The sequence below is a fragment of the Panthera pardus genome, unplaced genomic scaffold (genome assembly GCF_024362965.1).
Source record: "Panthera pardus isolate Hobbes unplaced genomic scaffold, ASM2436296v1 HiC_scaffold_17, whole genome shotgun sequence".
In the NCBI taxonomy this organism is placed as follows: domain Eukaryota; kingdom Metazoa; phylum Chordata; class Mammalia; order Carnivora; family Felidae; genus Panthera; species Panthera pardus.
The window spans coordinates 61962042-61979856 of NW_026526732.1; the positions used below are offsets into that span (position 1 = coordinate 61962042).

Consider the following 17815-nt stretch of genomic DNA (forward strand, 5'->3'; position numbering starts at 1 on the left):
CCATCACCCAGCTTTAAACATTCTCAACTCACAGTAAGTCTTGTTTCCTCTGGACCAGAATTTCTCAATCTCCACACTGTTGTCATTTTGGCTGATAATTCTTTGTTGTGACAGGACCATCCTGTATGTCGTAGAATGTTTAGCATTCTCTACCCAGTGGATGCCAGTAGCACTTCCCCAGTTGTGACAACCAAAATGTCTCAGAATATTACCAAATGTCCTCTGGGGGGCTGGGGGGCAAAATTGCTTCTGTTTGAGAATCACTGACATGCCCTCATCCATTTCCCCCTTTCCATGGCAGTTATTTGGATACTTCTCTGTTCCTTCCTGAAATATGTGTAAATTAAATCTGTTCATTTTTATCCAAATCCACTGCTTCTACCTTGGCCTGCTTCTATTCCCTATTCCCTCCATCTGACATTAGTCAGAGTGCTGTTTGTGAAATGTGAATTGGATCACGTCACTTCCCTGCTTACAAAACTCCTCATGACTTTCCATTACACTTAGGATAAACTACCAGAACTTTAATTTGAATGATAAGGCTGTGCCTGAACTGTCTCCTGTTTATTTCTCTAGACTTCCCTAATGCCTCACCCTAGGTATACTTTTTTGCCCCTCCTTCATTTAAGTATAAGACTCGATAAATATCAACTTTATTACCTGGTGTGCAACATTATTGAAGATGCTTTCATAATATTTGCTTACATTTTATATTTTTTCAGGTGTTACGAATGTGATGAAAAATTATCAACACACTGTAATAAGAAGGTTTTGGCTCAAACAGTTGATTTTCTCCAGAAACATGTTTCTAAAACACAAACAAGTAAGTTAAGCAATTGCTAAAGAAATTTTTATTAAAGTATGATATTTTATATTTACTTTAAAATAGATTTACTTGGGGTGCCTGGGTGGTTCAGTTGGTTAAGTGTCTGACTCTTGATTCTGACTCAGGTCATGATCTCATGGTTTGTGAGATTGAGCCCTGCATCAGGCTCCGCACTGACAGTGCTGAACCTGCTTGGGATTCTCTCTTCCTCTCTCAAATAAAGAAAGAAAATAACACTCCCCCCCCCCCCCCCCCCCCCGCCATGCACAATTGTGTGCGCTCTCTCTCTTTCTCTCTCTCTCAAAATAAATAAACATTAAAAAAAATAATAAAATAATTTACTTTAAGGGCACCTGGGTGGCTTAGTTGGTTGAGCATCCGACTTCGTCTCAGGTCATGATCTCGAGGTTTGTAAGTTTGAGCCTTGCATCACGCTCACTGCTGTCAACCTTTTAGCACAGAGCCTACTTTGGATCCTCTGTCCCCCTCTTTCTGCCCCTCCCCCACTTGCACTCTCCCAAAAATAAATATAAAAATTTTTAAATATATATTTATATTGACTTTATGTGGGCTTTTCATATAAAGAGTTCATAAATTCATAAATAGTACCCTAGATTTTACTTTGACCTCATAGCACAAGTGCCATGTGTTCCTAAGTAGCACTCTTGTGATGTTATCTTGTGTTATATTTACGTGACTAATATGAGAGGCCAGACAGGGTAGTGACTAGATTGTGGGCTTCTGAGTGAAACAGTGCTGAGTTTGAATTCAGTCTCCACTTAAGTTACTTATTGTCCATGTGTCTTTCACTGCTTACTTTACTTTTAAAAATTAGGATGATTGGGTGCCTGGGTGGCTCATTTGGTTGGGCGTCCAACTTCGGCTCGGGTCATAATCTCACAGCTCATGAGTTCAAGCCCTACATCAGGCCCTGTGCTGACAGCTCAGAGCCTAGAGCCTGCTTCTGATTCTGTGTCTCCCCCTCTCTCTGCCCCTTCTCCACTCACACTCTGTATCTCTCAAAAAATAAACATTAAAAAAATTAGGATGGTAACTCTATTGTGTGGGGTTATTGTGAGGCTTAGAGATAATGTTTTATAAAAATTTAGAATAACGTGTGTAGAAATGCTTGCATAGTGCCCAACACATATTTGTGAGGTGACATTTGTTATGTAATCATAGTGTAGTTCTGACACTAACTCCCTGGAGTTGGCTGACCCTACAGATTAAGGGCTTAGTCCCCCCACATGATTGCCCTTACTTCAGACACCATCCTCAAGCCCAGAGGTTCTCAGGCCATTCACATTTCTGACAAACTGGCTATAAATTTAGGGGTTCCCATGATCCCTCTGAGGCTCAGTAATTTCCTAGAATGACTCAGAGAACTCAGGAAAGTGTATACTTTTTTTTATTTTTTTTGTATCATTGTTTCTTTTTTTTATTTTATTTTTTTTTTATTTTTATTTTTTTCTTTTTTTATTTTTTTTATTTTTTAATATATGAAATTTACTGTCAAATTGGTTTCCATACAACACCCAGTGCTCATCCCAAAAGGTGCCCTCCTCAATACCCATCACCCACCCTGCTCTCCCTCCCACCCCCCATCAACCCTCAGTTTGTTCTCAGTTTTTAACAGTCTCTAATGCTTTGGCTCTCTCCCACTCTAACCTCTTTTTTTTTTTTTTTTTTTTCCTTCCCCTCCCCCATGGGTTTCTGTTATGTTTCTCAGGATCCACATAAGAGTGAAACCATATGGTATCTGTCTTTCTCTGTATGGCTTATTTCACTTAGCATCACACTCTCCAGTTCCATCCATGTTGCTACAAAAGGCCATATTTCATTTTTTCTCATTGCCACGTAGTATTCCATTGTGTATATAAACCACAATTTCTTTATCCATTCATCAGTTGATGGACATTTAGGCTCTTTCCATAATTTGGCTGTTGTTGAGAGTGCCGCTATAAACATTGGGGTACAGGTGCCCCTATGCATCAGTACTCCTGTATCCCTTGGATAAATTCCTAGCAGTGCTATTGCTGGGTCATAGGGTAGGTCTATTTTTAATTTTCTGAGGAACCTCCACACTGCTTTCCAGAGCGGCTGCACCAATTTGCATTCCCACCAACAGTGCAAGAGGGTTCCTGTTTCTCCACATCCTCTCCAGCATCTGTAGTCTCCTGATTTGTTCATTTTGGCCACTCTGACTGGCGTGAGGTGGTATCTGAGTGTGGTTTTGATTTGTATTTCCCTGATAAGGAGCGACGTTGAACATCTTTTCATGTGCCTGTTGGCCATCCGGATGTCTTCTTTAGAGAAGTGTCTATTCATGTTTTCTGCCCATTTCTTCACTGGGTTATTTGTTTTTCGGGTGTGGAGTTTGATGAGCTCTTTATAGATTTTGGATACTAGCCCTTTGTCCGATGTGTCATTTGCAAATATCTTTTCCCATTCCGTTGGTTGCCTTTTAGTTTTGTTGGTTGTTTCCTTTGCTGTGCAGAAGCTTTTTATCTTCATAAGGTCCCAGTAATTCACTTTTGCTTTTAATTCCCTTGCCTTTGGGGATGTGCCGAGTAAGAGATTGCTACGGCTGAGGTCAGAGAGGTCTTTTCCTGCTTTCTCCTCTAAGGTTTTGATGGTTTCCTGTCTCACATTCAGGTCCTTTATCCATTTTGAGTTTATTTTTGTGAATGGTGTGAGAAAGTGGTCTAGTTTCAACCTTCTGCATGTTGCTGTCCAGTTCTCCCAGCACCATTTGTTAAAGAGACTGTCTTTTTTCCATTGGATGTTCTTTCCTGCTTTGTCAAAGATGAGTTGGCCATACGTTTGTGGGTCTAGTTCTGGGGTTTCTATTCTATTCCATTGGTCTATGTGTCTGTTTTTATGCCAATACCATGCTGTCTTGATGATGACAGCTTTGTAGTAGAGGCTAAAGTCTGGGATTGTGATGCCTCCTGCTTTGGTCTTCTTCTTCAAAATTACTTTGGCTATTCGGGGTCTTTTGTGGTTCCATATGAATTTTAGGATTGCTTGTTCTAGTTTCGAGAAGAATGCTGGTGCAATTTTGATTGGGATTGCATTGAATGTGTAGATAGCTTTGGGTAGTATTGACATTTTGACAATATTTATTCTTCCAATCCATGAGCAGGGAATGTCTTTCCATTTCTTTATATCTTCTTCAATTACCTGCATAAGCTTTCTATAGTTTTCAGCATACAGATCTTTTACATCTTTGGTTAGATTTATTCCTAGGTATTTTATGCTTCTTGGTGCAATTGTGAATGGGATCAGTTTCTTCATTTGTCTTTCTGTTGCTTCATTGTTAGTGTATAAGAATGCAACTGATTTCTGCACGTTGATTTTGTATCCTGCAACTTTGCTGAATTCATGTATCAGTTCTAGCAGACTTTTGGTGGAGTCTATCGGATTTTCCATGTATAATATCATGTCATCTGCAAAAAGCGAAAGCTTGACTTCATCTTTGCCAATTTTGATGCCTTTGATTTCCTTTTGTTGTCTGATTGCTGATGCTAGAACTTCCAGCACTATATTAAACAGCAGCGGTGACAGTGGGCATCCCTGTCGTGTTCCTGATCTCAGGGAAAAAGCTCTCAGTTTTTCCCCGTTGAGGATGATGTTAGCTGTGGGCTTTTCATAAATGGCCTTTATGATCTTTAAGTATGTTCCTTCTATCCCGACTTTCTCAAGGGTTTTTATTAAGAAAGGGTGCTGGATTTTGTCAAAGGCCTTTTCTGCATCGATTGAGAGGATCATATGGTTCTTCTCTTTTTTTTTGTTAATGTGATGTATCACGTTGATCGATTTGCGAATGTTGAACCAGCCCTGCATCCCAGGAATGAATCCCACTTGATCATGGTGAATAATTCTTTTTATATGCTGTTGAATTCGATTTGCTAGTATCTTATTAAGAATTTTTGCATCCATATTCATCAGGGATATTGGCCTGTAGTTCTCTTTTTTTACTGGGTCTCTGTCTGGTTTAGGAATCAAAGTAATACTGGCTTCATAGAATGAGTCTGGAAGTTTTCCTTCCCTTTCTATTTCTTGGAATAGCTTGAGAAGGATAGGTATTATCTCTGCTTTAAATGTCTGGTAGAACTCCCCTGGGAAGCCATCTGGTCCTGGACTCTTATTTGTTGGGAGATTTTTGATAACCGATTCAATTTCTTTGCTGGTTATGGGTCTGTTCAAGCTTTCTATTTCCTCCTGATTGAGTTTTGGAAGAGTGTGGGTGTTTAGAAATTTGTCCATTTCTTCCAGGTTGTCCAATTTGCTGGCATATAATTTTTCATAGTATTCCCTGATAATTGTTTGTATCTCTGAGGGATTGGTTGTAATCATTCCATTTTCATTCATGATTTTATCTATTTGGGTCATCTCCCTTTTCTTTTTGAGAAGCCTGGCTAGAGGTTTGTCAATTTTGTTTATTTTTTCAAAAAACCAACTCTTGGTTTCGTTGATCTGCTCTACAGTTTTTTTAGATTCTATATTGTTTATTTCTGCTCTGATCTTTATTATTTCTCTTCTTCTGCTGGGTTTAGGCTGCCTTTGCTGTTCTGCTTCTATTTCCTTTAGGTGTGCTGTTAGATTTTGTATTTGGGATTTTTCTTGTTTCTTGAGATAGGCCTGGATTGCAATGTATTTTCCTCTCAGGACTGCCTTCGCTGCATCCCAAAGCGTTTGGATTGTTGTATTTTCATTTTCGTTTGTTTCCATATATGTTTTAATTTCTTCTCTAATTGCCTGGTTGACCCACTCATTCGTTAGTAGGGTGTTCTTTAACCTCCATGCTTTTGGAGGTTTTCCAGACTTTTTCCTGTGGTTGATTTCAAGCTTCATAGCATTGTGGCCTGAAAGTATGCATGGTATAATTTCAATTCTTGTAAACTTATGAAGGGCTGTTTTGTGACCCAGTATATGATCTATCCTAGAGAATGTTCCATGTGCACTCGAGAAGAAAGTATATTCTGTTGCTTTGGGATGCAGAGTTCTAAATATATCTGTCAAGTCCATCTGATCCAATGTATCATTCAGGGCCCTTGTTTCTTTATTGACTGTGTGTCTAGATGATCTATCCATTTCTGTAAGTGGGGTGTTAAAGTCCCCTGCAATGACCACATTCTTATCAATAAGGTTGCTTATGTTTATGAGTAATTGTTTTATATATCTGGGGGCTCGGGTATTTGGCGCATAGACATTTATAATAGTTAGCTCTTCCTGGTGGATAGACCCTGTGATTATTATATAATGCCCTTCTTCATCTCTTGTTACAGCCTTTAATTTAAAGTCTAGTTTGTCTGATATAAGTATGGCTGCTCCAGCTTTCTTTTGGCTTCCAGGAGCATGATAAATAGTTCTCCATCCCCTCACTCTCAATCTAAAGGTGTCCTCAGATCTAAAATGAGTCTCTTGTAGACAGCAAATAGATGGGTCTTGTTTTTTTATCCATTCTGATACCCTATGTCTTTTGGTTGGCGCATTTAATCCATTTACATTCAGTGTTATTATAGAAAGATATGGGTTTAGAGTCATTGTGATGTCTGTATGTTTTATGCTTGTAGTGATGTCTCTGGTACTTTGTCTCACAGGATCCCCCTTAGGATCTCTTGTAGGGCTGGTTTCGTGGTGACAAATTCCTTCAGTTTTTGTTTGTTTGGGAAGACCTTTATCTCTCCTTCTATTCTAAATGACAGACTTGCTGGATAAAGGATTCTCGGCTGCATATTTTTTCTGTTTAGCACACTGTAGATATCGTGCCAAGCCTTTCTGGCCTGCCAAGTTTCAAAGGAGAGATCAGTCACGAGTCTTATAGGTCTCCCTTTATATGTGAGGGCACGTTTATCCCTTGCTGCTTTCAGAATTTTCTCTTTATCCTTGTATTTTGCCAGTTTCACTATGATATGTCGTGCAGAAGATCGATTCAAGTTACGTCTGAAGGGAGTTCTCTGTGCCTCTTGGATTTCAATGCCTTTTTCCTTCCCCAGTTCAGGGAAGTTCTCAGCTATAATTTGTTCAAGTACCCCTTCAGCACCCTTCCCTCTCTCTTCCTCCTCTGGGATACCAATTATGCGTATATTATTTTTTTTTAGTGTATCACTTAGTTCTCTAATTTTCCCCTCATACTCCTGGATTTTTTTATCTCTCTTTCTTTCAGCTTCCTCTTTCTCCATAACTTTATCTTCTAGTTCACCTATTCTCTCCTCTGCCTCTTCAAGCCGAGCCATCGTGGATTCCATTTTGTTTTGCAATTCGTTTAAAGCGTTTTTCAACTCCTCGTGACTGTTCCTTAGTCCCTCGATCTTTGTGGCAAGAGATTCTCTGCTGTCCTGTATACTGTTTTCAAGCCCAGCAATTAATTTTATGACTATTATTCTAAATTCACTTTCTGTTATATTATTTAAATCCTTTTTGATCAGTTCATTAGCTGTTGTTATTTCCTGGAGATTCTTCTGAGGGGAATTCTTCCGTTTGGTCATTTTGGAGAGTCCCTGGCGTGGTGAGGACCTGCAGTGCACTTCCCCTGTGCTGTGGTGTATAACTGGAGTTAGTGGGCGGGGCCGCAGTCCGACCCGATGTCTGCCCCCAGCCCACTGCTGGGGCCACAGTCAGACTGGTGTGTGCCTTCTCTTCCCCTCTCCTAGGGGCGGGATTCACTGTGGGGTGGCGTGTCCCGTCTGGGCTACTTGCACACTGCCAGGCTTGTGTTGCTGGGGATCTGGCGTATTAGCTGGGGTGGGTAGGCAAGGTGCACGGGGGCTGGAGGGGCAGGCTTAGCTCGCTTCTCCTTAGGTGATCCACTTCAGGAGGAGCCCTGTGGCAGCGGGAGGGAGTCAGATCCGCTGCTGGAGGTTTGGCTCCGCAGAAGCACAGAGTTGGGTGTTTGCGCGGAGCGAGCAAGTTCTCTGGCAGGAACTGGTTCCCTTTGGGATTTTGGCTGGGGGATGGGCGGGGGAGATGGCGCTGGCGCCTTTGTTCCCCGCCAAGCTGAGCTCTGCCGTCCGGGGGCTCAGCAGCTCTCCCTCCCTTTGTCCTCCAGCCTTCCCGCTTTCCGAGCAGAGCTGTTAACTTATGACCTCCCAGACGCTAAGTCGCGCTTGCTGTCGGAACACAGTCTGTCCGGCCCCTCCGCTTTTGCCAGCCAGACTCGGGGGCTCTGCTTGGCCGGCGAGCCGCCCCTCCGCCCCGGCTCCCTCCCGCCAGTCCGTGGAGCGCGCACCGCCTCGCCGCCCTTCCTACCCTCTTCCGTGGGCCTCTAGTCTGCGCTTGACTCCGGAGACTCCCTTCTGCTAATCCTCTGGCGGTTTTCTGGGTTCTTTAGGCAGGTGTAGGTGGAATCTAAGTGATCGGCAGGACGCGCTGTGAGCCCTGCGTCCTCTTACGCCGCCATCTTCCGGAACCTGTATCAGGAAAGTGTATACTTAAAGTTAGTTTTATTATGATAGAAAAAAAAAGAGATACAAATCAGGACAGCTAAAAGAAGAGACACATAGAGCAAGTACTGGGAAAGTCCCGAACATGAATCTCTTGTATCTTCTTCCTGTGGAGTCAGGACACATCACCTTCCCGGCACATCAATGTGTAACCATACACACAGAGTATTGTTAACCAGGGAAATTATCTGGAGCTGTGGCGGTCCAGAGTTTTTATTGGTGCTTCATGGACTAGGCATCAATTGAATCATTGGCCACATGCTTGAACTCAGTCTCCAGTGCCCCTATCCTCTAATCACACATTGGTCTTTCTGGCATGGCTAGCTGCCATCCTGAGTAATCTTATTAGCATAAGCTGTCTAGGAGCTCACCAAGAATAAGAAAGACACTCCCGTCCCTCTGGAAATCCAAGGATTTAGAGAGTATTTTTCAGGAAGCTGGAGGCCAAAAGGCAGACAAATCCTTTATTATACAGTAGTAATGTATTATATATTATATACTTTGTTAACTACATATGTTGTTACCTGACATACAAATAATATATAATACATGTTAATATAAGGAAACCATCAGCAAGACTAAATGGCAACCAACAGAATGGAAGAAGTTATTTGCAAATGACATATCAGATAAAGGGTTAGTATCCAAAATCTGTAAAGAACTTCTCAAACTCAACACCCAAGAAGCAAATAATCTAGTGAAGATATGGGCAAAGACATTGAATAGACACTTCTCCAAAGAAGATATCCAGATGGCCAACCAACACATGAAAAAATGCTAAACATCACTCATCATCAGGGAAATACAAATCAAAACCAAAATGAGGTACCACCTCACACCTGCAGAATGGCTAACATTAAAACAACTCAGGCAACAGATGTTAGCGAGGATGCGGAGAAAGAGGATCGCTTTTGCACTGCTGGTGGGAATGCAAGCTGTTGCAGCCACTCTGGAAAACAGGATGGAGGTTCCTCAAAAAACTAAAAGTAGAACTACCTTGTGACCTAGCAATTACACTACTAGGCATTTATCCAAGGGATTCAGGTGTGCTGTTTCGAAGGGACACAGGCATTCCCATGTTTATAGCAGCACTATCAACAATAGCCAAAGTATGGAAAGAGCCCATACGTCCATCGATGGATGAACGGATAAAGAAGATGTGGTATATATATACAATGGAGTATTACTCGGCAATCAAAAAGAATGAAATCTTGCTATTTGCAACTGCGTGGATGGAACTGGAGAGTATTATGCTAAGTGAAATTAGAGAAAGACAAAAATCATATGACTTCACTCATATGAGGACTGTAAGACACAGAACAGATGAACATAAGGGAAGAGAAGAAAAAATAATATAAAAATACGGGGGGGGGCACAAAACATAAGAGACTCTTAAATATGGAGAACTAACAGAGGGTTACTGGAGAGGTTTTGGGAGGGGGGATGGGCTAAATGGGTAAGGGGCATTAAGGAGTCTCCTGAAATCATTGCTGCACTGTGTGCTAACTAATTTGGATGTAAATTAAAAAAATAAAATTAAAGTGATGTACAGATAAAAGTTTGCTACTCCAGTTAAGACATGTATTGGCATGCTTTCTAAGTATGGTTTTCTATTCCATGGAGCTGAATTAGCTCAGTCTGATGACTACTGTTAACCTACAAGGTGCTGCTCTCTGGTACTAATCCTGACATGCAATTAAGAAGAGGAAGAGAGTTTTCTGGTAAAAATAAAAAATCTTCCACATTCTTCTAAAAAAACCCCACATGTTAATATAAATGAGTATATAGGGAAACAGTGTCTTCAGAAATTAAAAAAACATTTATTTTAATGTTTATGTATTTTTGAGAGAGAGAGGGAGACACAGAATCTGAAGCAGGCTCCAAGCTCTGAGCCGTCAGCACAGAGCCCTACGTGGGGCTCAAACTCATGAACTGCAAGATCACGACCTGAGCCAAAGTTGGATGTTTAACCCACTGAGCCACCCAGGCGCCCCTTCATTCAGAAATATTAAGTGTGTACTACATGCTGGGTTTTGTACTTTATACTGTAAGGAGTTCAATGGTAAAGAATTTTTATTTTATTGGAAGTGTCATGGAAGCTACTAAAGTGTTTTAAGCAGGGGAGTAACAGTCATTTCAACATCTTTTAATAACATTACTCTGATTGCTGTATGGACTGTTGGAGTTAAGAGTGGAGGTGAGGAGATCATTACGAAGGTCAAGGAGGTTTCTCAGGTGAGAAACCAGTAGAGGCACTGATGGAAAGTGGGTGGATTCGATGTGAGTGAGGGAGAGTGGGAAAAATCAGTACACACCTCAGGATTTTGGGTGACTGGGTGAATGGACATGAGAATTTTGAAATGCCTTTGGCCCACAATTGAATTGCTTAGTAGGTGGCATTCAGAAACTGAAAATTTGTATTAAAATATACTAGTTGTTTGGCTGTATGTTCTGCAGCTCAATATGTAATTTTTTTTGTTAGCTGTTGTTCTGAGACAACAATGTTGGAGAAATTGGTGAAGGAACTGGAGGAGGTAAACACAGGTGCCTGGACAGCTGAAGCAATGGTTATTTTTTTCACTCATTTATTTATTCAACAGACATTTATTGAAATCTTACTCTGTCCCAGGCATACTAGTTGTAGCTGTGATTCTGCTCAAATAAAGAACCGGCAAAATATGATGATGATAGACATTTAACATTTCAGGAATAGATGTGGGTCTTAATGCTGTCTCCTGAAAGCCACACATTTAATGTGTTTTTTTCTGGCCATAAGATATGTAGGGATATGATGCTGGGGCAGCCAAAGTACAATTGCAGGGATTATTTTCTCTGGATTTTTTTTTTTTTTTTTAACCTTAGAGTTTCCTTGAGATGAAGAAAAAGCCAGTCTAATTTCATTTCATTTAATTTTACAGATTTCTTGAATATTTATTATCAAAAATGATATAAGGAAGGGAGCATGGAATGATATGGTAGAAAGAACATGGGCTTTGTCAGGGGTGGGGGATCTGGCATTCAGAATTGACTCTTTCAGTCACTGGCAGGTTACTATTCATCTGAGCCTCGTTTTCCTCAACAGCACCTGCCTCTTTTCCATGGTGTTTCAGGGAATAGAGATTGATAAGACAGTTCCTGTCCTAAAGAATAAAGATAAGCAGAACAGAGTTGTATTTTGACTGAAGTTCAAGCAAAGGCTTTCAGATATTCCAAAAGGGTTGTAATGTTCAATTGAAAGGAACTGAGAAAGAATCGTGAATGAGCTGGCTTTCAAGCTGACCCTTCAAGGTAGAATTTTAGATAGGTAGAGATGAGAGCAGCGATCATTACCGGTGGTGGGAAGCACAGGTGTAGCCTTTAATTGTGTTTATGGAACCATGGGTAGCACCTGGAATAATGGAAACAGGTTATTGAGGGAATTTGAGAGAGTGTGGAACCTTCACAGTTAGGGAGAGACATACTTCTGAGGTCAGGGTTTCCAGAAGTTCTAGGTCAAAATGTCATTATCTTTGTGTTTCAAGCAACAGTATCTCTCAGGTAAGTTTGATTTAAAATAAGATTCGTTGGCATTCTGGAAGTAAGTTTATTTGGGATAGTAATCTGCAGTATTTTTTTTGTTGCGTAAGGTTTAAGTATGTTTTTATAAAGTAGATTAAAAATCAGACATGAAAGTTGTTATTGAGGTTTGTAGGAATGCTAGATATGATTATGCAGCTATTTTAAATAATTGTGAAGACTGTAGAAATATAAAAATGTCTGCATACAGTAATTTTAAAAGAATATGAAACTATGTTGTATTTTAGGTGGGAGGATAAGAATGATTTTAAAAGATTCTTTTTTGGGGCACCTGGGTGGCTCAATCTGTTAAGCGTCCAACTTCGGCTCAGGTCATGATCTCGTGGTTCTTGAGTTCAAGGCCTGCATCGGGTTCTGTGCTGATAGCTCAGAGCCTGGAACCTGCTTCAGATTCTGTGTCTCACTTGTGCTCTGTCTCTCTCTCAAAAATAAATAAATATTAAAAAATTTCTTTAAAAAGATCCTTTTTATATTCTGCTCTAAGAAAAATAACTGCTGAGAGAAAAGCCTGTACCTGTACTTACACATGTAGTTAAGTTATGCAAAGCCTGATCAATTTCATGTCTAATAGATCTAACTTAGCTTCTTTACTCAGAGAATCAAAGCCAGTGCCCCATCCATTTCTAAACACTGCTAGTTCAGTAAATCTTAGCTTTTGATCTCAGTAGCCCTTTAGACTCTTAAACATTATTGAGGAATTAAAGTGCTTTGATCAGGTAGGTTATATCTATCAATATCATATGGGAAATTAAAATAAAAAATTATAGTATTTATTAAATCACTGAAAATAGCAAGAATTTCCATGACCTGTTAACACAAATTATATGTTTTTAGGAAATGTAACTATTTTATAAAAGAACACAAACTTAGTAAGTGGCATTATTTAACATTTTTTACAAATCTTTTTTTTTAATGTTTATTTGAGAGAAAGAGAGGGAGAGCAGGTGCACATGAGCCGCAGAGAGGCAGAGGGAAAGGGAGAGAGAGAAGCCCAAACAGGCTCTGCACCATCAGCATGGAGCCTGACATAGGGCTTGAACTCATGAACTATGAGATCATGAGCTGAGCCAAAACCAAGAGTGGGGCACTTCACCAACTGAGCACCCAGGCGCCCCAAAACAGATTTATTTGTTTCTGCTATTATTGATTTTTTGGTCAAGTGAGAGATACTGACAAATCACGTGTAATGAGCTAAGTAGGGCTGTGATAGAGCAGGGGACTATGAGGACACTTTGGGGTAGTATCTAATGTAGACTGTAGGAGCCAGGATGGTTTTATTTAGAGGAAGAGCCTTCTAAGCCAAGAGCTAAAGGATATGTAGAAATGAGCTAGGCACAGGGGAAAGGAGTGTGTGTTCCAGGCAGAGGAAATAGCTCATTGGTGAGGGAGCTTGATATGTTCAGGGAATTCAATGGAGCTGCAAGGTTGAATTTTGTGATATTGGAGGTTGATGAGAGGGTGAGACTAGAGGTAAGCAGGAACAGATATTGAAGGGCCGTGTAAGTTTAGAGTTTATCCTGTAGGCAGTGAGCAACCACTAATAGATTTTAAATGAAGAAGTTTTGTGTTTTAGAAGAGTCACTTAACTGTAATAAGGAGATAGATAGGAATGCCTTTGTATGTATACCTACTTACTCATACATGTGGCAGTATCAAATTATAATGGAACTAAGATTTTTTTTAAAGTTTATTTATTTTGAGAGGGGCAGAGGACCCCACGAATCTGTGAGGTCATGACCTGAGCTGAAATCAAGAGCTGGATGCTTAACCAACTGAGCTACCCAGGCGTCCCAATATTTTTTTTCTTTTTTAAGGTTTATGTATTTATTTTTGAGAGAGAAAGCACAAATGGGGCTGGGGGAGGGTTAGAGAGAGGGAAAGAGAGAGAGAATCCCAAGCAGGTTCCATACTGTCAGCTCAGCCCAATGTGGGGCTCAAACCCATGAACCATGAGATCATGGCCTGAACTGAAGTTGGGTGCTTAACCAACTAAGCCACCCAGGTGTCCCAACTAAAGGTTTTTAAGACTAATGGTTAGCTAGGAGTTAGTGGAATTTTGAGAACAGACAGGTGAAGTAATTATTATTCGCTTCCAAGGCAGAGGAATAGTGGGGCAGCAAGTTTTTTCTTTTTACTCTTTAAAGATTAAACTTTGCAGCTGCAGAAATAGGCAAATTACATTAATACTACATGACTGGCTTAGGTAATTGCATTAAGCAGCTGAGGAAACCCCAGTGCAGGTTCCCAGAAGAATACTTACAGCTGTGTAGATTTCACATCTGATGCTAGGATTTGCTTTAAAAAAAAAAAAAAAATTCCATCCACACTTCCCCCCCAAACACATACCAGAAAACTAAAAACAACAAATAAAATCCCCATATAATAAAAAGGTCATGTATAACACAAGACTGGAAAAAAACGCAAGAAAGCTTTATTGTGAGACCCACTGAGAAATATGTATTACTAAAAAGTGGGCCACTATTCTCCGAAGGCTGATGAAATTTGTCACTTTGATAGTCTTGTAAATGTAATGTAAATATTCTGCAAACACTTACTGAATATATGTATTCCTGGTGAAATGGTATTTAATATTGGTTTGCTTTTTGTGAACTAGATGGATGATTGACAATCCCACATTCTTAATAAACTGGACCCATAATTTTTAATACTGTTGAGATGCTATTTTTAGAGAGCCTAGAGAAAGCCGAAAATATATTCTATTAAATTAATTAAGCTTAGGCTTTTGGAATAAAAAGCCGCAAGTTATGTTGGTTCTTTTGGTTTTACTAGGAATAAATTTGCTGTATCTTTTTTTGAAATAAGAAAGTAAATGGCATATTTGGGATCTGAAATAAGTATCTGGGGATAAATAATATTGTGCCTAACAATTTGAATATAATAGTAATAGATTTTGTTTTGCTATAAAGTGACAGTCATACACCTAATTTATTTGCATTTTCAAAAATAAGTACTAAAAATAGTTATTTCCAAATGTAAACGGGGTGAGGGACAAAAAGATGCTGGGTGTTTAAAAAACTTTAGGCATAGGGATTTTTTTTTTTAACTTTTTAAAAAATATTTATTTTTGAGAGAGATACAGAGTGCAAGTGGGGCAGGGGCAGAGAGAGAGAGGGAGACGCAGAATCTGAAGCAGGCTCCAGGCTCTGAGCTGTCAGCACAGAGACTGATGCAGGGCTTGAACCCAGGAACCGTGAGATCATGACCTGAGCCAAAATCAAGAGTAGGACGCTTAACCGACTGAGCCACTTTGGCATCCCTGCCCATAGGGATTTGAATCCACAGTTCTCCATCCAAACTACAGAACACAGAAAATTGTTTGAGTGACTGTTCTCTCAGTTCTCCCAAAAGATGGCACTAACTAGCTGACTGTAACCTTGCAAATACATAGGGAGAAGTTAGTTGCATGAAGTGGGTGCCTAGGGCATTAGGGCTTAATTCTTTCGAGGAACCCTTTGAGAAAAGCTGCTGTTAACTTTAATAAAGATATACATTCACACCAAAGACATCCAGCAATTGATTACATCCAGCTTTTGCTAAAAGAGTAGTGGCTTTTTCTTTCATATCACCACTAGCATTTCAGTAGTGTCTTAAATTATCACACTTATTAACCTTATCATCTGTTATTATCTAGACGGTAGGTCGTAATGGTTAAGTTTGTGGATTCTGAAGCCAGACTACCTGGGTTTGAATCTTCTATCACTAACCGCGTGCCTCAATTTCGTCTTCATCTTTGCAGTGGGGACAATTACCAGAGGAAATAATGCTCTCAAACTCTGTCTTTAAATAAGCAAACTGTAAAATAAGTTTACTTTCCCTGTGCCCACAGGAAACTAGGGAATCGCCAGTGTTCCCCTTTTGGTTTAACCAAGGCAGTTCACAAATATTTTTAACTTTGAAAAAAGGTAGATGTTTAATATTGCTTGGCAACAAATTTACTATTCACTGTTTTCAATTTTGTCCCACGAAAGCTGCATCTCTGTGTACTTCCTGTTTATTTTTGTAGGTTAATTTGTTGAAATTTCTGGTCAGTTTAGAAACACCTTGAATTTTGGTCACTGTTGCTAAACTGCCCTACAGAAAGATTATACAAAGGGTATAGTTGACAAGAATACCCATCTTTCTGTATTTAACTTTGTTTATAGTTATCAGGTGTCTTTTTTTCTTTTTTTTTCAGTAGTGAAGTTTTTAATGTCATCATTACCAGTTCCATCAGTCTTTCCTGTGAAGATTTTTTAGCCTTTTGGGCCATGCTTTGAAAGTTTTCTGAACTCCAAGATTATAAAGATATTCACCTACAATTTCTTATACATTAATTTTTTATATATGTCTGATTTAATATTTTTAAGTTTGGTTTTAAAAAAGATAATCATAGTATCTTTGTATTGGAGTCACTTTTATGGTAGGAATATTTGAGGTACTTAGGATTACTTTTTAGATACTCTTAGCCTTAGCCAAGTTGTTGAAAAAATATATCTTCTTTCTTTGCTGGTTTTCTATCTTGCAAGACCTGAGATATGTATAGAACCTACCAGGTCTATTCAGTTAGTTAACCAGCAACTCTTTGAGTACTCAGGTTATAGACTTAAAGGGAAACTACCGAGATATAAAAGAGCTTTAAAAATTTTATCTAGAATGCCTGAAGCCTTCCCTGAATGTTCTTTGCATTCTGGGGTCTATATTTTATTACATAAATGCAGTATCTGATGACAGTGCTGGTAATATAAAGGAGATAAGTAAGGTAAGATACTTATTGTGCAGTTGGGGGAGGGGCAGAGAGAGAGGGAGAATCCCAAGCAGTCTCCGTGCTTGACCTCGAACCGTGAGATCATGACCTGAGCCGAAATCAAAGATGTTCATGATAACATCTTAGCAAAACTTTTAGAAACTAAATATAGATGTACATTTGCTAAGAAACTGTCAGCTGAGAGTTTAAGATTCTAGTTTAAAAATATGGTATCTGAATCAATCTCTCAATAACTTGACATACAAACAGGTATGTGTGTTTTAATAAAAAGCAATGTATTGGAAGTAATATACTTAGTTTCTAAAAGTTTTGTTAAGATGTTATTATGAATATAAGGTTTAATATCCCTATGCTGTTCACTGTGTATCAGTCTTTTTACTCTTAAATCGTAAGCAATTAAACAGTTACAGATAGTGGTTCCTATAGTACCTGACACACAATGGAAATTTAATATATCAATTGAATTTGAATTGTTAAATTTTATAAATGTACTACTTAGTAAAATTAAAAACTTGTACTTTAAAACGCATTTAAATAGTTGTTAGAATATGTCATTTTATTTTCTAGTTAAATGATCTGATCTATTTAATATTTAAGCCTAATAGCATAATTAATTTTGAGTATGTTCTCACAGACTTGGATGTAAAAGTCAATAAACAGACCCTTGCCACTTGTGTGAAGTGGCTATTTAACCATGAAATAAACTATTTTTATTGCCATTGCCCTGTGGATATATTCTTTCTGGCAGTGCTGTCCATATTTGGTGGCTGTGCATGGAGAGCCAGGTGGTGCTGAAAAGCATCGCACAGTGAAGCGTGGATATATCTAGGTTCGACATTTGTCATCCCTTACTGCTGAAGGGAAGGGTAAAATCTGTTTTTCCATATGTTTATGCTTTTTTTTCTTGCCCGCAGTTTTGTCCAGATGGTCTTATGAACATTGTTTACTTTAGGATGCTATCCCAGATGTTTTGAAAACTGATGGGTAAATGTGGTACAGAGATTTGCATGTTACAGTTTTAAAAAATGCTGTTTGTTCTTGTAAGAATAAAATTTATTTCTGGAAAAATAAAACATTTATTCCAAGTGAATGATAAATACTGTAAAATACAAAAACATATATGTGTATATGTATATATGTTGTATGGTTAATATAATCTATATAGTTTATTTTCCCCAACATTTTTTCATGTTAATTAGC

General features: G+C 39.1%; 1 protein-coding gene across 5 annotated transcripts in view; it reads left to right on the forward strand.

Annotated features, from left to right (window-relative positions):
* The window catches only part of USP45 (ubiquitin specific peptidase 45), an 81707-nt gene that overhangs the window by 14790 nt on the left and 49102 nt on the right, over nt 1-17815 (forward strand). For all 5 annotated transcript variants that reach the window (XM_053904627.1, XM_019442944.2, XM_053904628.1 and 2 more), the window contains one exon: nt 723-823. In XM_053904627.1, coding sequence (XP_053760602.1) covers nt 723-823 — 101 coding nt within the window. The remainder of the gene's footprint in view (nt 1-722; nt 824-17815) is intronic.